This window comes from Anarhichas minor, unplaced genomic scaffold (genome assembly GCF_050575085.1).
Source record: "Anarhichas minor isolate MPS153535 unplaced genomic scaffold, ASM5057508v1 ptg000011l, whole genome shotgun sequence".
Taxonomy (NCBI): Eukaryota; Metazoa; Chordata; class Actinopteri; order Perciformes; family Anarhichadidae; genus Anarhichas; species Anarhichas minor.
In genome coordinates this window covers 14,535,865-14,560,293 of record NW_027466457.1, presented here as the reverse complement: position 1 = coordinate 14,560,293, position 24,429 = coordinate 14,535,865, and the positions used below count along the sequence as shown (strand labels likewise).

At 41.7% G+C, this 24,429-nt stretch overlaps 1 protein-coding gene across 2 annotated transcripts; it reads right to left on the bottom strand.

Annotated features, from left to right (window-relative positions):
• Positions 1-1,783: 1,783 nt before the first annotated feature.
• ampd3b (adenosine monophosphate deaminase 3b) lies at positions 1,784-21,831 on the bottom strand. 2 transcript variants are annotated; one of them, XM_076089590.1, is made up of 16 exons: positions 21,644-21,831; positions 14,220-14,283; positions 10,014-10,236; positions 9,707-9,875; positions 9,303-9,468; positions 8,211-8,430; positions 7,939-8,068; positions 7,489-7,683; positions 6,969-7,100; positions 5,924-6,087; positions 5,364-5,490; positions 4,885-5,048; positions 4,531-4,651; positions 4,204-4,377; positions 3,508-3,618; positions 1,784-2,602 (listed from the first exon to the last, which is right to left on the bottom strand). In XM_076089590.1, the coding sequence occupies exons 2-16, from the start codon at positions 14,275-14,277 to the stop codon at positions 2,426-2,428; spliced, it is 2,331 nt and encodes a 776-aa protein (XP_075945705.1). In that variant the 5' UTR covers positions 14,278-14,283; positions 21,644-21,831; the 3' UTR covers positions 1,784-2,425. The 2 variants fall into 2 exon arrangements, with proteins under 2 accessions (XP_075945705.1, XP_075945706.1); XM_076089591.1 differs by lacking the exons at positions 14,220-14,283; positions 21,644-21,831 and adding an exon at positions 10,990-14,178.
• Positions 21,832-24,429: the final 2,598 nt, after the last annotated feature.

Here is a 24,429-nt window from a genome sequence, read left to right as displayed (position 1 = left end):
CCTCATTTAATACATCATGTGAGCTCACTCCTGTGAAATATTATTTTGCCCCACATCACTGAATAATCACGTTTTTCCATGTTTCTGTTGTAATAATATTTTTGGTATTGATTTAGAAGATATTGGAAATTTATTTTTAATAATTTTCCATTAAAATATTTTTACAAAAATGAACAGTAAAAGTCCAATATAAAGAGGTATGTTGTATTAATCCAGTGTGTTCATATTTTTTGGTATTATTTTTTAATCACTGGATCACATTAAAAACTGCCTTTATTTTCCATCAAAAATATTTTTGCCAAATAAACAAATTTAAAATGAGCGATCAAAAGAGGTGATACATGAGACGAATATATATATATATATATATATATATATAAAAATTTAAATAAATAAATATATTTCATTTTATTTTAAATATATTTATTTATTTTAAATATATATATTTTACTAATACAGGTAAGTCAGCATGGAGATATTTGGGGGGGGAAACATCAGTATTGTGTCAGTATTTTATTCTTTTATTATCCCGACCCTCCAGCAGTTTATCGCGAGCATAGACAGGTGAGCTAACCGGTCTCGTGATGTCAACACGGGGCTAGTCTGAGGACGCCGCACGGTCCAACGGTAAGTCCACGTTGTTCCGGTAAGTTTGTACGTTTGTCGAACAAAGACACACAGTGGCGATTATCAAAGACTTTCAGTTTATGATCATTAAAATTGTGAAATAGGTGATTTTTACGTCACCGAGCGCCATGTAGCAGCATCAGGGCTAAGCTAACTTCCGGTTAGCACCTGTGGAAGAGTGACGTCATCGTGTTGGGATAGCTTCTTAGCTACTGAGCTAGCTAACTTCCTGCACAACACGTGTGTGAAAGCTGTTTACTACAAGGGATACAAGCTAACGCTACACGTTTTTAGTGTTAACAATAAGCCGTATCTGCAACATATCAGTTTTGTAATTATATATATATATATATATATATATATATAATTATAATAATATATATATATATAATATAATATATATTATTTATAATTAATAATATTTATTATTACATAATTATAATTATAATAAATAATTGTAATTCAATAGATAGTTAACGTTAACTATAACTTAATTGTAAAGCCCTCTCTTTATACTAACGTATTATTTACATATATCCATATTTAATAGCCTATACACGATTGCATTGCTAGACAACTTCCTATCAGCTTATGTCATTCACATGCATTAAGACAGGAATTAAACAGGGGTCTTAAATGTTAACTGTAACTGAAATGGTCTACACACAATACTGAATTTAAATATTTCTTAGCTGGAGCAGTAATGAGTTTTCTCTCTCTGGGCCATGAGGGACATATTTATCTTCCACTGTAGAAGTGTCCTTCATACATTAGTTACAGGTGGTTAATGGCCATGAAGTGTATTTGTTTTATGAGTCATTCATTAGTATGAGCAGTGCACTCCAGTTTTTAGACAAAAGACTCACCGTCGTAAAGTAACGACATACTTTAGGTGATATTTATTTATTATAGGAGTTTTAATACCAACTAGGATGCAATTTAAAAAAGAGATGATGGTTGTTTTAAGATGCAGGAATAAAGGGCTTGTATTTAAACTAATGACTCTGAATTTGTGGATGGAGTCTAAATGTCTCTTATTATAAGTTGGCAGCAGATGTCTGCTCTTAGTCTTTAAGAAGATCCGCTCACTTTCAGTCTCATTCTATATGTAACCTCATGGAGATGCACAAGTGAAAAAAGAAGCTATGCGGCAACATTGTCGACTGTTTTGCAGCCTTTATTTACATATCAAAATCTATAAGAAATGACAATAGTAGAAAAGAAAAATTATTACAAGGTAGTCTTTTTTTACAGTTGTGAGTACAACAGGGTTTTGTGCTGCTGATTTCACCACAGCGTTCTCACAAAACTAGTTTGAAAGCTCGCTCACACTTGCACTTATCTTTCATTTCATACCTATAGTCCAGATAAAGGTCTTTCTAACATGCATAAATACAAGTGACAAAAAAAACATTCACCAATCACTGCCGACTCTGCAGTTATAAGAACTATTTTTCATTTTATATTCAGCTTCTGAATCACTGTGTTGTTCTAAATCTTTCATATATCCAAATCCACAAGTGCACTTCACAGCTGTCAAAAGAAGAAATAAACTTCTTTCCCAATTATTTGAGGGCAAAGGTCACAGATGCAGCATTCAATACGGTCTAACAATCAAGTAACACGACACATTTCTGCACCGACATAAAATAAAACGAAGCCGATTTTTCAAATCTGGGTCAGAAAGTTTAATAAGAATGTGTAAAAAAAAAATGGACGTGTCATCTAACATTCGATATATATATTTTTTTATCCCTGAGGATATATCCAGGCACAGTTTGTGCTCGCGTAGGGTAAATCACTCAGGTAGGTTTGTGCCAACATCCGTCTTCACTGCGTCCACCAGAAAGCTGAGCTCGTTGCACAGTGTCTCGTGGCGGTAGGCCATGCGGATTTGTGCCACGTTCGTCCGCTGAATGTCGTTGCCCTGCGGTCCGTCCTGTCGGTAGTTTGGACCAATGAAGTGTTTCTTCTCCTGCAGGGTGAAAAGGTAAAGAAATAGAAAGATATACAGTAGATGGAGAGCAGATATAACGCATACTTGTGACCTCAACATGGGATATTTGGTTGAATTGTGAGCAAGCTTAATAAAGGATTTAATAAAGGAGTATCTTATCTTATCTTATCTTATGTTACAGCGTGACTGAATGATATTCCTCTGTATTAGGACACAGTAGCATTATGAGCTCCAGGACAAGGTTTCATTTAGGATCGTTCCAAAAGCAGTTAGATTTATTACAGTGACGTAGCAGGACCTTTATGGACCTTTGAAGAACTGAGACAGGGATTGTACAAAAGAGGAAGCACTCCTCATTATAGCGCAGGTGGGGCTAATATAATGTAATGTTTGACCAATAATTTGCTCATTAGGGGAACGTTTTTGAGAGAGCCCAACTGTAAAATTTGAATAGGCCAATATTAGCTTATCAAAGATACTGTATATCTGTATGGACAAAGGGAAGAAACCGTAGTGATTTCAGAAATATCTTTGAGGCCGTTTAGAAACAGTGTCATCATTGTTTGTCCACCAGAGAGCACTGACAAGTTTATTTTAAACTGTAGAATGTCTCTCAGCTGTTTAAATTCTCATATGTATTGGAACCGTCTTTGCTCGCTCACTGAGGGACATAGAGTTCAGAAGAATCGCTTTGTTAAACAGCCAAAAGGGTCAAATTCTTCAAGCGACGTGAGATTTAAAACTTAGGTCAATCCCCCAATTTGAACCTTATTTTGTTGAGGATTGGACTATTTTATTGGCAGCCTGCAAAGTTTGATGAAGCTCAGGCTGTAGACTGTGATGGAAGTAAGCAGGAGGGTGATGGAGAAATACGTAGTAAAGTCCTAAAAGCCAGGAATGAAACTGATCGAGATCGACTTTACCTGATGTGAGAGTCCGCTCTGCAACACACTGTTTCTGGCTATCTCACACAAGTCACAGGTGCTCAGCTTCCACAGCTGGGCTGCGATGGCGTACTCCTCCATCAGGGCCTCCTGAAAGGGTTAAAAGGAACATTTTATTCATTTATTCGTACTCATTTTGGCTTATTCCTATGAGAGTAATTTGATTATGTGTGTCCTACTAGTACAGCTAATATGGTTCGTCGTTGGACAGAAAAATGATATCAATTATTTTGATTATTGATTTTTTGTTTGTCATTTATTTATTTAATTTTATTTAACAAGAATACTGAAACGGTTTCTTCAGTGTCTGAGGTTCCAGCTGCTCAAGTGAGAGGATTTGCTGCTTCTCTTTGTCATAGTAAACTAAATATCTTTGGGTTTTGGACTTTTGGTCAGTCTGTGAAGTTTTGATTGGCAAAAAAAACGATAAACAGATGCATCGAAGAAAGAATCGGTACAATTATTGATGAAAAATACCAGTTAGTTGCAGCCCTTCCCACTACGTATTAGTTTAAGTTTCATCAAGTGAAGTCCCGGGGTTCCTGCACCACACACAGTATTGTACATTATACTGATGCTGATAATAGTGTCACCAAGACAGTCCGCCGTAAAGTGATCCTGACTGTGAGGAACTTAAATAGTCATGTGATCCCTTCTGGTCCTGGTGGTTCTGACCTTGGTGTAGTGGAACTGCATGGGATCGTCAGTGGACAGCGACACACACAGGCCTTTCTGGAGGAACTCTCGTAGCGGGTTCTTGGAGTACTCCAAGAACAGGCTGTTGTTACTCAGTGGGGACATGGCTATCGGGACCTGGGCCAGGTAGTACAGGTACTGCAACACTGGACTCTGTGGGGGGTAGACGGCAAAGCAATGTGAGTAATACTACCGGAGTTACTCCAGGAACTTTACAAAAGCTGTTGTGCTACATTTTTAGGGTTTCTGTAGCAGCAAATTGTTTGACTTTGAGTATCAAACCGTAGCATGGATTCAGGACTGCACCTTCTTGAGGTTGAGTCCGTGGGAGATGTTGTCAGACGTGAGGAAGGCAGAGACCAGGTGGGTGATGGAGCCGGCCTCGCCACAGTGGGGACGAAACTGGAAGGTGTTCAGTCCTCGCTCCCTGAGGAGCGGACAAATAATGAGGGACAAATAATGAGCCAAAAACCATCATATTTCTGGTGTTTACATCCTGGCTTTATTACGGATGCAATATACCTGCAGATCAGACTGGAAACTATGAATTTTTACTAAGGAATCAGTGTGAACATGGCAAGTAACACGAGGTGTTAATTGCATTGGCCTTCGATGTCATAAAACGACTCAGGAATCTTTGCACAGTCATGCAGGACGTACTTGCGCAGGTTGTTGAGCACCATGATGTTGGCGTACATGTAGAACAGGTAGTAGGTGTAGGGAGGGTTGTCGTCGGTGGTCCACGCCTCAGGCTTTGGGCTTTTGTAAGAGAACATGTGGTCGCTGTGTTTGGACTCGTCATCCACGCTGTCAAATCCTGTCACCTAGAGGACAATGACGACGATGTCAGCGGCACATTTGTGAAAGAAAAACTACACAATCATGCATGTTTGTTCATCAGCACCGCTCAAACGCTGGTAAAGTATGCAAGCGGCTCGTAGATTTGCTTCACTCACCAGCCAAAGAAAACAATGACAATCTCTAATGAGTTGCTGGTAAAGTTTGCTCAGTCTGTTTCCAAAGAAGTGTCACTAAAAATCAGAGAATACTCCGGGCAAAACAAACAGATATTGGCTGCTACAGTAATTCACTTTAAAAGGTTTCTTGTCACAGATTCCACCGATCACTGGTGTACTTACGTATTTCAAGAACACATGAGTTGCTTTGTGCTTCTGGGGATTCACTGTTGCCTCAAAGAGGGGGAGGAAAATGTTCTGCAGCATCTTGGCGTAGTTTGGTACTAATTTCTTTGACTTGAAAATGTCACTGCAAGACAAAAGGAATCAAATGAACTCCTCTTCCCGTTCAAAAAACAGATTTTTAGCATTTGTTTGCTTATTCAGAACAATTAAACTCTGACATTAAGAATTATCTTCTCAGGATTTCTTCAGCCTGATGTTGCCGCACACATAAAGGAATGATTCAAATCTCTTCCACACAGTGAGGGATGCATCGTTTTAATGGTATCGGATCGGTACTCCGTATCGGCCGATATAGCCCAGGTATCAATACTGGAACTGAAAAAAGTCATGTTGGTGCGTCCCTAATGGTCATCCTAAATAAACTACATCAGTCATTATTTAAAGGAGGAATTGTGAAGATGAGGAACCTTTCATATGGCTTATTGTCACATTTAAATGGACGCAGACCGCTTTGCGTTAAAAGAAGCATGTATTATTATTTTACTGTCAGCACTCACTAGATCCTGGGAATTTGGATCATCCACCTCATGTTGGGTGAGTGGACCTTATGCTGGATGAACCAGGTTGCGAGGCTCTCCCACTCGCTGGCAGAGCGGCCGTAAATGGAGAGACGGGGCTCGGCGTGCTGGTACTTGCTGTCCTCCAGCTCTTTGGCCACTTCCTGAAACAAGACGCCAAACCACAGGACGCTGGTGATGTTTCTCAATAAAGCAGAAGTGACCGTTTGTTAATTCTTTACCCAACAGATAACAAGTTGATTTCTAAATACCCATAGAACAAGGGTACTTTAAGATACTTCATGTACTCTAGTATCAGTTGTCCTCCAGCAGTGGGTGCAAGGCCTTTACAACCATAGCAATTATCACCGATGGTTCAAGTCTTTGGAATACAATTACACACAAAATACACAAAATACACTGAATATAAACCACATTTACTCAAAGATACACATATAATTTAAGGATGAGAAAAATAATTTATACTTTAAATAAAACGCAAAAAGGCAAATAAAGGCAAATAAAGGCAAAGGCCTAAACACCGTTGCTGTGAAAGATGGTCTATTATTATTATTATTATTATTATCAGTTTTATAATGCACCCATGCACTTTTGATTATTCTAATACCTTGAGGAATTAGTTAAATAGTTAAACAACAATTGAATTCGGTTGAACTTCAAGCAGTTTTATTGTTTATTTTTTTTAATACTGTTTTTAAAGTAAGTATTGTGTTTATTAGGCCTTTGTCAGTGAGCCGGCATGCACAAGACCCTGAAACTGAACCAGCTAAATGGAACTCAGCCATTATTAGTTTCATTATTTACTCGTGAGCTTTTCCCACTCATGTAGAAATGTCTTCAGTTACTCTTTTATAGACTCCTTCTTCGATATCTCGCTGACCCTCGTTATCATGGAGTTTGTTGACTTTTCATAATTCCAGTTTAGCTTCATCTAACTTCAACCTGAGCAGAAATCTAATTAAATGCATGAAAACACAGTTTTTAGGACCTCGAAGTGATATTAGTACTTAAACTCATACTACACCTTGATGAGACGTGCAAAGTATTCTCCTTTGATGTAGTTGTCTGTCTTCAAGTATATCTCTCGCAGCTCGCTGGCTCCCACTGGGTTGTATTTGGAGTTGAACTTGTCAAAGCGATGAAATGTTTGTCTTCCCTAAGAGAGTGATTCGTGAGAGAAGGGGAATCTTGTGATCACGTTCTCCATCCAACAAAGTGACTGTTGATTATTGTCAGGTTACACATTAAGAGGACCTCGCATGGAACATAAAAATGATTGCATAACACCACGTGAAACGCATGAACACCCATAATTGCATCCTTGTGTCAGTAAGCACATGTTAGTGAAAACTTCTGTCGCTATTTGAACACGACAAATTAAACCTCGGCATGCACATGGAGTTATTACGTGATTACCTGATTTATTTGCCTCAAGGACGTTTTTTCTTTTTAGATAAATCATCCAAAGCGAGCCGGATGTTTGACTGTATGGCAGAAATGTAGCTGGAATTGATTGAGTTTGACGGTTATGAATTTGTTCTTACAGCGTGCACGTCCAGAGAGTCCACGGTGAGGTCGTAGGGGTCCTTGTTGAGTTTCTGGAAGACTTCCTTCAGCGTGAACTTCTGACCGGCCATCTCCAAGACCACGCGATCGGCCTCCGTCTGGTATGTGGTCTTTATGAATTTCAGCAGATGCTTCTGGTTCATGCAGGCAGCAGCGTGTATATGCGTGTCCACCTGTGTTGGACACGAAGCAGACGATGTGCATGACTTCATCTGACAGGTTACAGCGGATCCATAAACTTCGGTTTATTTAGACTCAGGGCACTTTAGTTAGAAATAACTTCTGCTGTAGCGAGACGGCCCTTCAGAGTAAAAGCTCAGATTGAAGCAATGTCGGCCACATGAATCTTATTACATCTTTTTTTAATATAGAAGTTCTATATCGTGATTATTTGCATGCGGAGCTAGATGTAAAAAATACCAACCGACCTTTCTGACGTTGTAGAAGTCTCTGTGTGGAACACATTTCAGCTCTTTTAGCTCGGCCATTTCATTCATCATTTCATGGAGGTAGAATTTAGAGGCCAAGAAGTTCAACCGTCTGTGACAGTAGGTTTTTCTGTGAGGCATGGAGGCAAATGTAAGATATGTCACTAATCTTTTCCTCAGGCATACTGCTCCACAGTTCAGGAAGGCTTTTTTGTGAAATATGAGTTAAAATCTCCATTTAATAGAATATTTAAAAACGTTTGTGCACTCACGTCGGGCCGTCGGCTATCATTGCGAGGACGTGGCTCAGGTCTATGGCAAAGGTCTCGAGGTCGGGGTACGGGAGGTTGTGGGGCCGCTGTTGTTCCAGGGCCTCGGCGTTGTCGTAAACATTAACTATGCCGTCCTTCATCTGCAGCTCGTAGTTCAGGTCCTCAGGAATACCCTCCATGGAGTACGGGTCCTCCCCTTCATGAGGGAAAGGCCAGATGTCTGCAGACGATGGGAGGAAATAAACAAAAAGGGCCAAAGAGTAGCACTTAGTTTATGAATCTGAACTCTAAAAATAATGTTTTTGTAAACTGTTTATCTGAACCCTTTGAGATTATGAACCTTCTATATTTAGCTCCCACGTTCTCTTTGCCCTAATCCAAGTCTGGTGTAGTACAGTACAGTTGATGGACCGGTTACAGTACACCTTGGTCATATCCATATATGTATCAGTGTAGGATAGCTATTCCTATCTGTAGTCATGAATGGTTCGACTGACTTTGGCTCACACTCTCTTCACACTAACACAGAGAAGTCGTAAAAATAGACATTTTGTTCATCATTACCATGCAAAACACAACTAAACGTAAACCGCACAGAACCGCTGACATCAAATTAATGTTGCTCTCGTTGTTCCAACTTGCTGTTCTCTCAAGGACACCCATTGCATTGAATCGACTGTGGGAAATAGCCGGTGTTATATCTGTCTCTTGACTTATCTCTGCTTCTTTCTGCTCTCAGTCTGAGTTGTTTTGCTAACCTTGGATGTGAGAGTGCTGCAGTCGAGGCTCACTGACAGCAACAACAAGATATGTCACCTGTTTCATCACGGTTTTACACTTGTCTACAGTGTTGTGTTGGTTGGTTGAGCTGGACAAACGGCTTTACTTGCACAGGTCTAGCATGAAGGTACATAGAGTTGGAGGGTCGCTGTTTGGTTGTTCAGCTGTTTTTTTTTCATGAATGGATCCAAGAGCTCTCAAAATAGCTCCTCCCACATCGCAACTCCATTGAGTGTACAAGAGTTAAGACAGGAGTATTAACTTAAAACGTTTATCCAATGAGTAAAAGAGGAGGTTCTCTGATGGCCCTACCTGGCATGATCTCATCCTCCTCCCGCCACTTCTCATTTTCGGCGCTGCGGAGGAACCGGGCGGTGGTCCTGGGGAAGGTGTGGTAGGCCAGTCTGGAGTACTTCTCTCTGATGAACAGAGCCCCAAGCAGACTTTTGGCTGCCTGCTCATAATACTCAACTGTGATCTGGAAACGTCATGAAAAAAGTTATTGCTTCACCAAGAAATGGGTAAAAACATGGCCACACTTTGGCCAAACTTTGAAATGACCACTGCAGCCTCACCGAGTTTCTCTTCTAAGTCTTGTGTCGATCTTTGCGCACAGCCACTTCTTTTAATGAAGATGCTCATTTGTTTAGTGCAGGGAGATGTGATGAGCATGAAGCCACAGTTTCAAGTTCATGTTATGTGTTGACCCTGCTTACCCCTGCACAGTAATCTCCACTGATGGTCACTCTCTGGAAGTCTGGAGAGTCCTCTCTGGGCAAAGCTTCTGGTGTGGTTGAGTCCAGCGTTGGGGAGCGGGCCCAGTTACCATCGCCGGGTATCTGCGACGACACCGTCTGCGAACGCTTCAACTTGAAACTCTTCTTCCTAGTGACGCACGCGAGAGAGAGGACGGGCATTACTCGCTCACATCTTTTCACCTCACACACACACACATGGAGATTTGAGATGCAAAAGGGCTGCTGCACATGAAGAGAGGCAGATTTGATCAAACACATTTCCTACTTCTTAGCAGACTCCTGAGACTGCTGCGCTGCCAGCTCCTTCTGCAGCACCCTCTCCCTGTCCTCCTGCAGGCCGATGGGACAGTCCTCCGGCACGCTGAACAGCGACAGAGCGTCATTGGTGTCCTCCTCTTTCAGGGCCGAGGCGTACACCTTCTCCGCCTGCAGGCGTACCTTCTCATCCATCTCGTTCATCGACAGTCTTTTGAAGAGCTGCGGCATTTCTGAGGGAGTCAAGAAAGATTTGAGTTTCAGTGAATGTTTTTTGTTTTGCTTAAAATGGCATATCCGACAAAAGTGTTTATTACAATTAATAAAGATGTAAATGATGGAGTGGTTCTGGGCAGAGAGCTGTTGCTTATGTAGGCCTACAGTGGACGCAGGCTTATGCCAACTGACATCGTGTGGGCGGCTGTGGCTAAGTGGAGAGCTCCTTCAATCAGAAGATCGGCGGTTCAATCCCCGGCTAGTCGCATGTCGGTGTCCTTGAGCAAGACACTTAACCCCAAAATTGCTCCCGTAGCTGTGCCTGCGGTTGTATGAATGTGGATGGCACATAAGGTGGCACTTAGCCCCTGCCATCAGTGTGTGAATGGGTGAATGATGACAAGTAGTGTGAAAGCGCTTTGAGTGGTTGGAAAAGACTAGAAAAGCGCTTCATGTTTGGTGGGCAAGAAGAAAAACCACAAACTCTGTTTCACTGGTGTTGGAAAAAGATAAAATTACAGAAATGACATGCTTACGGGGCGACCTAATAGCCAAGTTTTTAAAGCGCATGTCAGTCCCCTACTCTCTGTTCACCGCACTGAAGTAGTTACAGTCTGTGAGGGAGAACTAACATCATGTTAGCGGTGGCAGTGAAAACAAATACCAGCAAGATAAACATGAGACCTCCGAATATGAGTTGGAGGTGAGGGGGTGGCGGGGGTGAGGAGATTCACTTGGTATGTTTTGCAATGCCTCATCGTAACTCTCACCAGTCTTGAGTGGCTGCATGTCCTGCCAACGCGTCGGACAAGTTACAGTAAACACAGTTAATCAGGGTCCTGGCTGTCCTAGACCGGGACTACGGGTCAGCCTCTCTGTGATTACGCAGCACTGGGAAGGATATGCAACACAAACTGAAAACAAAACAACGAACTGAAAACAGTCTGTATTATTTGTCTGCTGATGCATCGTTGTGTTTATTTCTTTGAATCCAATAGCGTGACATTATCGTGCAGTTTAGGTCTGATCTGCATTAATGACTAGCGGTGGAAGATGAGTATGTTAACGAGGCAGTGACGGATCATAATCTAAAAAAAACAACTGTGCATGCAGGCTGAAATTCTAGCGTGGTGTTGTTGAACACGTCAGGAGATGCAGTGATTAAACCAAGTGAGAGTAGAAGAGCTGTGAGACAGGAAAAGTCAGCTAGCGGCTATAGGCTAATTCCTGCAGTGTAAAAGCATACAGAGATGTATGTTTATGTGCAGAGGTGGCTCACACAGATGCTGAAAATAATCAGCTTTTGTGTTAAAGACTGTCGTCGTCTGATTTTTAAAAGCACTTTCTAAACAAAAGGGGAGTTCATCTGACTGCTTGTGTTAATGGTTAAATAAGTAGCCATGTGCAGTAATATAGAAGATTGTGTATGCAATACATCAAGATGCATCGAGAATGGTTATGTGTTTGAATCGTTGAGGATTCACACCTCTGTGAATCACTGTAAGTGTGGTTGACAACTGTTCCTCGTGCTTTTCATCGTTTGTTGCATTTCGCCATTTTAAGTCAGTCAAACGTATCGTCCTTGTTAGCGTATTTGTAGAAACTTTAAAACCAATAAAAAAGTATCCTGATAATTCAGCTTTTTACTGTAAATGGAAAAGGAATGTCTGCCTCTTTGTTGTTAGAAGGGCAGTTATTAGCATGCCATCATTGTTGTCCTCTTGACCCTTTGGTTGGGAAAACAGTCATGTTTATTTGTATTGACCTGATTCTCTTCCATACCCACAGCACGAGGAGCCAGGCTCTTATTTTGAAACTTGAGACCCTGTGAATTCATATTTTGAGTCGCACAGCAGAGTTGTGTTTTTAAATAAAGCTTTGGCAGCCAACTGAATCCCACTGGTGTGAGATCTATTGTTGCTATTCAACACCCGTCAGTAGTGATTAGTGGACCATTACACCGTTTAACGTTAACCATCACAGTGTGAAATAAAGTTTTACTGACGATCGTTATCCGAAAATATTCAGGAAAATATGCGATCACGACAATCGGTATTAACGCTTTTCTGTTCGCAGATCTAATAAGTTTACATTGTAAACAAACTGTTACTATTAATATTAAAGTTGCAGCCAGTGTAGGTCACTGTTCCATCATCAATCGTCCTGTTGGTATGTGAATCAACAAGTGCAAGACAGGAAATGCAGCGCCGTCATATCACGTAGCAAACATCTCTTCATGCAACTCTATCCGTCTGAAAACTCATCTTGGCGCCGTCACACATGACATTGGCACAATTTTTCAACTTGCATATTTGGGAAGCCGGCATTTCTGACGAGCCTCTCGACTTGTGTACGTTCTCTCTGCCGGAACAGCTGAGCCGCCTCTCGGATGACCTTGACCTACTTCCTTCATTATAGAAACCTGACGCACTAACAGCAGTCGGTCGGGAGGGTCTGTTAACATACGTAACAACATTTCTAAAGATATGCATTTGTGTTTTGGAAAAATAGAAAAATATCATTAAAAAAATGCTTATTAAATTGCTTCAGTAATTATAAATACTCTGGAGTACTTACCTACATAAAGTGAAAACTCAAACCACAGACATTGAGTGACTGAAGGAGCTCTATGTGTCTCTTACCTTCCTTTGTGATGTTGGCCATGTTTGGTTCTCGTGAGTCAAGTATTTCAGCTGTCATGCGTCGGCTCCGGTCTCTTCTAAGACTATAAAGCTCTGAGCTGTCTTTGTCTCAGAGACCACTTCTAAATGACTCCTCAGGTCTGGTGCCCGCAGCTCTCTCGGCTCTACGACGCTTCCTCTCCTGGCTTTTCCCTCCTACTGCCTCGGTCAAGCCTTGCTCCTCTGTTTATGTGGTCCGGGTGACACAGTGTGTATTATGCAGCTGCTATTTGTTGTTGTCTTGAGTGTCTCTCTCTACCTCCTATTTTAGGGTGCTGAAAGCGTCATGGCAACAGGGGCTGCTAATCAAAGCTGGTACGTCGCAACTGGCTGCTAACGTGTGAGCGGCTATCTGTGAGACGGTGGGGCGACGAGGAGGGGGTGGGATATAATTTAAAGACCAAAAGCAAACAGTCCCAGCTATTGTCCATGGTGGAGCTAGCATGTAAGGGTTCACGCTGCTACAGTCAATGTTTTAAACTGCAGAAAGTCATGTAAACAAATGTATTTAACAAGAAATATTACTTCTTTAATGTGGTAACGGTTTAAGAGAAACACAGTTAATGCCATGTACAGTAAATGCTTTACTGTGATCTCATGTGGATGGTTCACACTGTAAAGAGATTATCACTCTGAATACAGTGCAGAGGGATGAAAGGTAAAGTCAGTACTCATAACTGTGTATCCTTGTATTCAAAATAACTCAATCCAAGATCTGACTGAAACAAAGTGAAAGCAAAACATGTCTAAAGGAGGAGTGTCCGTCTTCTCACTGAGAAATGGGGGTCGTAAAACTTTTACCCGATGTCCCAAAATGATGCGTTCACAAAGCCATTGGTCCGGGCTTTTTCTTACAGTTCTGTGTTATTATTTGATGAAAACTCTACACGGTCATTGTAGCTCTTCATGTTGCCGAAACGGAAACGGTTTCCTGCTCAGTATTTAGTACTGTGATAATACAAGAATGTTAAGTGGGTTGGTTCTGTTTAGTCCTTGTCCAGCACCGACGATGGAGGGACACTCCGATTTAGCAACACTGTCAACAGATGCATGGTGAACGGTGGTATACGTGAGACTATTGGTACTTTATTATTATGAATGTGTAGACGATGTTCATACTACACTGGACTGGACAGGAGTGTCTCTGGGTTCCGTCGGGGTTGAGGGTCTAAAGTTTTTGACTTAAAACTATACTATTTCACTATTTCACAATTTTTGTAGCTCTCTTAAAAGCGATGAAGTTGGCAGCAACTCTCAAGGGACAATTGTAGCCCGAGGCGTATAATGGAAGGTAAAACCCTGCAGGAGTATGTTCTCACCTTTCCCCAAGCATGGTGAAGACTGCTGCTTGTGAAGGGGCGTATCCCTTCTCTTCATCTTGATCTGTATTGAGAGAAACAAAGCTTTAATGAGCAGTGGACTAATTCAGAGTTTAGTGGTGTCAGATGTGACTTCTGAGTGAGCTGGGGGAGTTTTCAGAGTCTTCAGAACCAAATTAAAGTAGTAAATAGTTAGTACAATATGTTGACTTGACATTTCAAGAGTGTGTATGGGGGGTCAAAAGTCCTGCACCTCTTCAGGGTAAACTTCCATTTTGTTAGCTTTTGTTTGTCAATGTATTTTGCCAGAGAGGAGTCCTTTCATCTCTTTATCTTTAAAGATAAAACATGATATTAGAACCTCATCGGTAAGATACTTATATTTGTTAGCATTAGCCACTACTGCTGCTCCATTGAGGTTTTGATGGTCTGCAAATGGACAAGACTGATGTTCGCTGTAGTTGTTGAATGCTAATAAACATTACTTGTTAGATGTTGGCTACAAATGTATGAGGTTTTCAGTTTTGTATTATATATTTTCATTAATATCACAGTTTCGTCATCATCACATCATTATATTGCCTTGTGCAGTAGTAGATAAACACTGAACTTTGAATATTTACAGAAAAGTGGAGTAGCATGTTCTGGCCTCTCAGAAAGTACACTAAAATAAACCATCAATGGAACGAGACATTGTCTCTCTGATGGTGCAGGAACAGACTTTAGATCAGCCTCAAAGAGGTGTCACAGTAACAGTACTCCGCTCCATATTGAGGTCAAGCTTGGCCGGTGCTGATGTTGTGAGAAGATTCACATTGAGAAAAAATGAAACTATAAAACCGGAGCAGAACGCAGCCAAGTGTTGTAAGAATAACACATTGATTCCGTGCAGGTGGAAAAGTGCAAGTGAGAAATGCTTGGTGTTGCCAAAATACCAACTTAACTGCCACGATTCTGAGTCTTTACACAGCACTTGCCCATGCAACATGTGTTTGCAATGATAGAGCTGCTGGGGGGGGTCAGTGGAGTTAACGGAGATTAAAGTGCAATTCTGGTCTCCACACGACAGCCTTCTCAGTCCACACCAGGAGCAGGAGTTCATTTTCACTGCATCGATTACTCACACAGAAATATCGTCTTTTCATTTAATTTATCCAAATTATTATTAATCCTTTAGTTTGCACATTTCGATTCATAATGGAGCTTTGAATTGATTGAATTATTCTTATGCAATGAGAATAACAGCTTTTATTTCACTTGAAATGGGAATTTAAGTCTTGGCCAAATCGGTAAGAAAATAAAAAGATTTAAACTATTTTATTTTAGGACACAAGGTGGACATAAAGGACCAAAACTGCTATCAATGCACCTCTTGTCAATTGTATAAATTGTGAATATTTTCAGTCCTCTACACTGTAAAAGACTAAAAGAATAACAATTTATGAAGTTAATTTAGAAATGATGACTTTAATATTACTTACTTTTGGTGTCTGACTTGATAAACTTAGACTTTAAAAAAAAAAACTTGAATGTTTGAACCACCTGCAGTATTTACTCATATAGACTCAAAGCCTTTATAGCCCATTTCTAATAAGACCCTGAGGACTGACATACACGCGAAAGTTTGAATGTCTCCTTTTCAGACTTTTAAAAAACCTTTCAAAGATTTAGTTTGAGGGAATTACTTACAACCCCCTCCATTACTTTAACTTCGAAATGTTGAAAAACTGGAATAACAGAAGAAGAGCTGATAAGGCGATCGGTACATAGCAGGGAGCAGCTGGTTCTTTATTCTATAAAGGCATGATTGTGTTGTTTTTGTGGCTGTTATTCAGAAAGTGAGTAATAAACAGTTTGGTTTGCGACTCTTTTATGAATTCACAGTGACAGGTGTTGGTTGTCTGATCGAGTGTACAACTTTGAGAGAAACCGTGGTCGGCAGTCGGTTGAGAACAGTTCACTTGAGATGCTCTGTTGGTTTTGGAATTTCCTGTTTTTCTTTTTGTTCAGTCAGAGGGCTTATGTACACAAGGCCAAACATTGCAGCATTAACACTGGAGTCACACCATTGCATCTGTGAAGGCTCTGCAGTAACACTGTACTTACACCAGCTTTGTGTCAAATTGTCCGTACATTTATGTAAATGGCTAGAATGAGCTGCTACCCCCTTCATGTGGAGAATAGATCTGCATGTTTAAGCCTTGATATTAGTCATTTCTGATGGGAAACATGAAGGTAAGGGCAACAAAGCATTGACTAGTTTCTGTGAAGACTTCTCCGCCCAGTGAGGCAGACTCCTGCATCCTTCTCAAGTGTACAACTGAACTTTGAAAGGCATGTTGAGGCGTGTTGCGTTTCTTGGGGACTAAAAAGGTTCGGCCCTGGATAATGCAATGCACAGTGTTTGCTGCTGGGTGGCATTTTGAACATGCACAGTATAAAGTATGACAAATATAACCAAACATTTATATGGAAACTTAAAATCATAGCTGAGTGTATTTGTGTCTGTTAACAATTGTACTGTATATTTGTATTGATGTGAGTTGAACTGTTCAGCTCAGTAGATGTTCTCACTGAGATAAGGGACATGGCTGTTTTCAGATGCTTCCTGGTTTTTGTGTGTTTAATTGTGACGCACTAAGGATGGATGACTGTGCATTTTTAGAAAGTGTTAAAAGTCAAAAGGAGGCCACTGTTTAAACATGATCATTACCATAGAAAATACATTTTATTTCCCAGGTAATCTACACTTTAGCTTTTAGTTAGAAATGTATTGAATTTGCCATTGATAATGTGTTTTTTAGTTTAATTTGAATTAAACTAAAAACCTCACCTCTAGAACCTCTTGAATTTGAATAAGGCTTAAATGTTGCTCAGTTTACATTTTATTATCCTCTGTTGAATTTACACATCTTAGCCGTGCTGTCAATAACTATGAAATGATTTGCCTTGCGGAAAGTAGAAAAGCTGGTTCACCATAAAGGTCAGCCCACCTTCAGTGAGCCTGAGCCGGAGTTGTTGCTAACTTCAGTGCTAACCTCCTTCACTTTAATCAGCAGGTTGCAGGTGGTTGGCGAGCAAGACACAGGAACTTGAGTCTTGAGGAGTTCGAGCATTTATGTAACCACAGCACACCCTGCATGCAAAGCACTAATCCCTAGATTACCTTGAAATTTGGTTCAGACATTCACGGTGCCCAGAGGATGACTCATAATATCTTTGGTGATCTCCAGACTTTTCCTATAGTACCACCCTGAGGTTTGCATTTGTGGTTTTGAGTATAAATGCCTCAACAACTATTAGCATGCCTTTATATCACCATTTTGAATGTATCCAATAATCTGATTTATGACCCGATGTGATGACCCCCCCCCCATCATCCTCATCCGTGTTTAGTGCTAAAGCTATCATGCTAAACTAAGATGGTGAATTTATTTAACATTATACCTGCTTAACTTGGCATGTTAGCATTGTCATTGTCAGCATGTTAGCATGCTGACAATGACATTGCCACACCGTAAAAGGACTCAACATGACCTCAACTCTACAGTTGCTCGTGGTGCAGGACAAATGATAAGTGGTCATGGACTTGTACATTTTAGCCAATGAGACAACAGAAATTAGTCGACTGGTTGATTCACAAATCAACTGATTGTTGAAACATGTTTCAACTGGAATAACTGGAATAACTGGAATAACTGGAATCGGTTTGTCAACAGCACTGAATTGAAAGAGTTTCATTCTGCGATCTGACTGTGCTCCGCACCTTAAACAAACACAAGCGCATTATACTCAAATGATCAGTCTTTCTCTCTCAGTGTTTCAGTGTCACTATGTTAGGGCTAACTGAGTGATTGTACAAACAATCTAAGGATATTTTCCCAATGTTGCAGTTAAGGAGAGTTCCAACTCTCTAGTATAGATGCTAGTGGCTACATGTCTGTATTAAACTGTTCAGACATGCAAGGAGGAACGTTGATGTGACGTTTTCATTTTTTATATCACGTCTTATCCGGCTTTACAGGGCAAGGAGGCATGGGACAACATGAACATTTCATGTCACTATTATGCTGGACGAAATGAATGCGATTCATAATATTATCCAAATATTCATTAAAATATGCTTAAAACTCTTAAAATGGCACTAAAACATACTGGAGTCACTTTACCTTTCATTTGTTCAGCTGCTTTGGCCAAAGACGCACTGTATTCATATATTGTATTCATTCAATGTCACATTACAGCAGTGGATGTTGCAGACATACCTTGCGGTGATCTGCACTCTACTGGGTGTGTTTTTATCTACTGGGTGTTTTTTATCGCTATCTCTAGTGCCAAGTGGAGTCAACCACACACGTCTTTGCTTTTAATTGAGGCTGTCCATCCATCCATCCATTTTCCTCCGCTTATCCGGGGTCGGGTCGCGGTGGCAACAGGCCAAGCAGGCTGACCCAGACTTCCCTCTCACCGGCAACATGTTCCAGCTCATTCTGGGGGATCCCGAGGCGTTCCCAGGCCAGCTGGGAGATGTAATCCCTCCAGCGTGTTCTGGGTCTTCCCCGGGGTCTCTTCCCAGTTGGACGTGCCTGGAAAACCTCCAGTGGGAGGCGTCCAGGAGGCATCCTAATTAGATGCCCGAACCACCTCAGCTGACTCCTTTCAACGCAAAGGAGTAGCGGCTTGACTCCAAGCTCCCTCCTGATGACCGAGCTCCTTACCCTATCTCTAAGGCTAAGCCCGGCCACCCTACTGAGGAAGCTCATTTCGGCCGCTTGTAGCCGCGACCTTGTCCTTTCGGTCACGACCCAGAGTTCGTGACCATAGGTGAGGGTAGCAACGTAGACCGAGTGGTAAATTGAGAGCTTTGCCTTCCGGCTCAGCTCCCTCTTCACCAAGACGGTCCGGTGCAGCGCCTACTTTACTGCTGCAGCTGCACCGATCCGTCTGTCGATCTCCCGCTCCATCTTACCCTCACTCGTGAACAAGACCCCGAGATACTTGAACTCCTTCGCTTGAGGTAGGCACTCCGTCCCCACCTGGAGGGAGCAATCCACCGGTTTCCGGCAGAGCACCATGGCCTCAGATTTGGAGGTGCTAACTCTCATCCCCGCCGCTTCACACTCGGCTGCAAACCGCCCCAGTGAATGCTGGAGGTCACGATCTGAGGAGGCTAACAGGACCACATCATCTGCAAACAGCAGAGAGGTGATCCCGAGACCCCCGAACCTGACGTTCTCCACCCCCCGGCTGCGCCTAGATATCCTGTCCATGAAAGTCACGAACAGGACCGAGACAAAGGGCAGCCCTGGCGGAGGCCAACACCCACCGGGAACGTGTCTGACTTATTGCCGAGAATGCGGACACAGCTCCTACTGCAGTCGTACAGAGACCGGATCGCCCGTTGTAATGGGTCCGGCACCCCATACTCCCGCAGCACCCCCCACAAGAACCCCCGAGGGACCCGGTCGAAAGCCTTCTCCAAGTCCACAAAGCACATGTAGACTGGTTGGGCAAACTCCCAGAACCCCTCCAGTAGTCTTGCGAGGGTAAAGAGCTGGTCCACTGTTCCACGGCCGGGACGGAATCCGCATTGCTCCTCTTGAATCTGAGGTTCGACAAACGGTCGGAGCCTCCTTTCCAGCACCCTGGCATAAGCCTTCCCCGGGAGGCTGAGTAGTGTGATACCCCGGTAATTCGAGCACACTCTCCGGTCCCCCTTTTTGAAAATGGGAACCACCACCCCGGTCTGCCAGTCCATGGGCACTGATCCCGACCCCCATGCGACATTGAAGAGGCGTGTCAGCCAGGACAGCCCAAATATGTCCAGCGCTTTCAGCATCTCAGGGCGGATCTCATCCACCCCTGGCGCCTTGCCACCGAGGAGCTTTTTGACTACCTCAGCGGCCTCTGCCAGGGATATGGGTGAGCCGCCCCCTAGATCTTCAGGCGCTGCCTCCTCTGCAGAGGACATGTTGGTCGGGTTTAGGAGTTCCTCAAAGTGCTCTTTCCACCGCCCGACGATGTCCCCTGTCCGGGTCAGCAGTTCCCCCCCCCTGCTGAGAACAGCCTGGGGTAAGCCCTGCTTTCCCTTCCTGAGCCGTCGGATGGTTTGCCAGAACCTCCTTGAGGCCAACCGAAAGTCCTTCTCCATGGCCTCCCCGAACATCCTCCCATGCCCGAGTTTTAGCATTCGCGACCACCGCAGCTGCAGCCCTTCTGGCCGTGAGCTGAATTGAGGCTGTGACTTTGCCAATTAAAGAAGAATTTGCTTTGCCAGCGGAAGCAAATGTCCCCGTTCACTTGCATTGACTGGCAGTGAACGGGAAGCGAATATATATATATATACGTCAATGTTAATTTCGCGCATATGATTGTTTCATTAAAGGGATGGTCCGGGTGTTTTTAAAGTGCGGTTGTAGCAGCAAAAATGTATTTTAGCCTCCTAAAAGAAAGACCGACTTTAACAAAATGAATATCTGTTTAAGCGTACGCTATATTTAGAATATCTTCACACCTTTTCTTGACATCAGAAAGCTGTTTTCGGCATGGAAAGTGAAAATTATCTTCGCTCTCTTCAAAGCCACAGGACTCCTTTGACAAAAATAGATGAGTTTCACTCTCTGTTCAGTTCCATGGCAGTAAAATATTCTAAATATAACGTATGGTCTGTTTGTCCAAGCCGGGGGCGTGCCGACCATCATTTACATTAGGTAATACACCGACGGTGTTATAAAACACCCAAACTATCCCGTTCAGTGAATATATGAGTATATGCATTTGGCTTTAATGCTCATGCGAGGACAGCTACTGTAAATCTGAAGTACTTGTTTTACAATAACTTAACTGTTTCTCTAACTGCTGTGTTGCTGCGTGTAAGATGGCTGCTCATCACAGCTGTTAGACGATCACATTCATACCTGTGGGAAATGTATAATCTCAAATCTACCTGACTGGCTCGTCTTTGCACTGTGTGGGAACAAGAGTTTAATATTACACCTGCAGACACATGAGTAGAGTGTTTTGTACAAACTCCACAGAGAAAGAGCTGAGGCTGAGAAACATCAAATAAAAAGCTTTCCTGTCACTCTTCCTGAAATTAAACAACTTATTCTATTTCCTCTATTCTTAAACATTCTAGATGCTTGCTGATCTGAAAAAATTATTAATATAGAACTGAAAATCATCTACCACTTCAGAAATGTGCATATTTACTTTAGAATATTATCCTCCGGGGCAAAAGTACAGCCACGGTATTTCAGTCACCAGATACCACCGTACAAAGAAGCGCAAGTGCTGGAAAGAATGCAAGAGTGCTGGAAACGATAAGATGTGACTATTGATACAAGGCCTAAAGAAGAGAAGTTAAAAACTCCGGTGCAAAGAATCGTAGTTAATAATAACAGATGTGACAGCGGTGTACTTACTGTTTGAAGGGTCGTGCACAATGCCGGCTCTAGAGACCCTTATTAGGCTTCACGGGACAGAAGACAAGTCTTTTCAGAGCAGCCTCCTCTAGCATACAGACACACAACCGGTCGACTCTCTCGCTGCAGGTCTGGACAAGTGTAACGGGTGCAGAGTTTTAAACGCTTTAAAAGTTCCACCACTCGGAATGAGGAAGTGATCTGTATCAGTTGTTTGTCAGTGCAGTAGAGGAAGTGCTGGAGGAAGCTTGTAGTTGGAAACAGGAAACTATTTATAGATCCCACTCATGTCCGTTTATTTAGGCTGTAGGCCAAGGTGCAGTTCATTGTGAAGGCAACATCTTAAATTGCATAAAAACGTGCATAAAGGACCTGTATCGGATACTATTTCTTTACATATAAATAATACGTTTTATCTCAATTTAAGGTCGAGCTAATGATCGGGGTGTACCCTAACCGCTGAAAGAGAGAAGTACGCTTTGACAATTACAGGAAGTTAAATTCCTTAAAGTTGTGACACAGGTCAGGGCTCGATTCACCCTCACTGGGTCGACTGGTCTGATGTTGAAAGATCTCAAGGTCTCAATTACCTTTTTATAGTAAAGGTAATTGAGTAGTGCTTCTCATTTAGAGACATGCAGGAGGGGAAAGGGATCACTATTAAAAGAGAATAAAAAGGTGTTTATAATAGCTTTAAGTGTAACACTGAGTGTCAGTGGTACACATTCGTTTGTGGAAAATACAGGATACGGTATCTGGTGTAAACTGGGGCTGATGGATTCAGAGTGGTGGAGTAAAGCTTACGACACCGTCCTCTGGACGGTAGAGGACAATCTTCTGTTAGTGAAGTCCCTCTCATTGCCCCTGGACGGCTGCATCACAATTCATATTCTCTGTACTACCGCCTTAACTTCTGTTAAACTATAGTATTTTACATCACAGTGTTTCTTGTTGCTGTCCAATAAATGCATACAAATATGACCTTTAAATGAAACTGTTATTAGTGTAAGACTTCGTTTCTCTTCCCCCGGAGGCTATATTTACAGTTTTCACAGTAATAGAGCCACTTTAAAATCACAGCAGGGATTTCTCTGGCTTCAGTCCATCATGATAAGCAGACAACTGGAGGAGAAAAAAACTATAATTATGAGTAGAGCCCACCTGATCTTTAAGGCAAATACTGATATTGATGTTTGAGAGTTAAAAGAAGAATAAATTACTAGCGGCACATAAATCATTAACTCATACTCAGCAGAACATTTTGCAGTTAAATATAACAAACCTGTCAGCGCTCTCTGGTGGACAAATAATTTATTGGCGTCAGTTTCTAAAATACTTCAAACCCAGTCTTTGTTTCCTGCTATGTAACGTCTTGTTACGTATCTTTATATCTACTGATTATACGTCGTAATGGCAGATTTATTAGCCGACTTCTAATTATGAGTGGTGGATATCTGGGATTCCTAAGAGTTGAAATATCTCCCACTTGGCAGAAAGAACTAAGAAAGAGTTGAGATGTATTGTATTACATGGACAAACAATAATTGGCAACATATTATTAATTCTCTTTTGAAGAAATGAGAAAGTCATTGATGTAAAGCATTACACTTATATAATCTCGTCGTTCCAATAAGGACCTTTTGATAATTAATCTGTTTGGTAATTCATCTGTTGAAATGCCGTGATTACACAATTCGAGGAGCATGTTGACACAAGACTAATTTAGTTTCAGTACATGTGTTTCTTTGAGTTCGTGCAGCTGATGAATCATGTGTTATTTTTAGAATGGAATGTACACCATTGAGGATTTGATCGTATTTTACTACACGTACCATCATAACAGGACGAGGCACATGAACTATTTTGCCTCCTGACATTGTCACACGTAAAGCACTTAAGCAGAATATTCGGACATTAGGTCACCACATAACATAGAAGTTGCTTGAAGTTCTGTTCATTGTTGCATTCATTCATTCATTTATTTCAAAAACAAGGACGTTGCATCCAGCTGAAAACCATTACAGTTCCTGCCACGTTCCACCGCATCAAGACCATAAATCATGTTACCTAACAGCATGTCAAGTCATTTCAGCGGAGTAAACTAGGATTTATGAAGATACAATGCAAAGCTACGGCTTTTAAAAGCAGAATATTTAGCGTAACCACAGGAAGTGCTTTGTTGAAGCTGCGTTGGCCCGCGTGTGTTCCATGTATCCTGCTGTAAAGCTAGATGGCAGCACAGCACTTTTATTATTTATCAGCCCTACTTCAGGCTCTCCATGGCATCCAAAGTCCGGCCAAAAACTAGAATACCACTTTGCAGTTGTTCTTAAGCTGCTATGTGAGACTTGCACCCTCCAAACAAAAGTCTTTAAAACATCTCTAGTATGATTAATAAACAATGTTACAAAAAAACAACAGATAACTCAATGAAAAGGTACTAAATTCACGTAATTATTTGCACAGTTGAGATACATACTTCATTGAAGTTAAAAATATAAAAAGACATGTTTAATATGTATTTTGGCTGTATAAAAATATAGTTGTATTGTGTGCTTAAATATAAGGTAGCTTTATATTTCCTTATTATATACAAGCTGGTAATTATATATATTTGACATAGTACACATTGTTTGAATTGCACTTCACAAGCAGTTCACGCCATCCAGTTCACTGGTGAAAGGATCCTCCTGCTTGTGGCAGTTTGGGGTCCAGTAATGTCAGTTTCTTGATGGAAAACAAAACAAAAACATCCTCCCCTGCCGCGGCCGCGGTTCCTCTTCAGT

Coding starts and splice junctions, on each gene's coding strand:
- ampd3b (XM_076089590.1), bottom strand. CDS start 14,277: ATGAAGAGAAGGGATACGCCCCTTCACAAGCAGCAGTCTTCACCATGC. Junction 8,069..8,210: donor ATGATAGCCGACGGCCCGAC/GTGAGTGCACAA, acceptor CATGCCTCACAG/AAAAACCTACTGTCACAGAC. Junction 3,619..4,203: donor TGCAGTTCCACTACACCAAG/GTCAGAACCACC, acceptor TAACCCTTTCAG/GAGGCCCTGATGGAGGAGTA.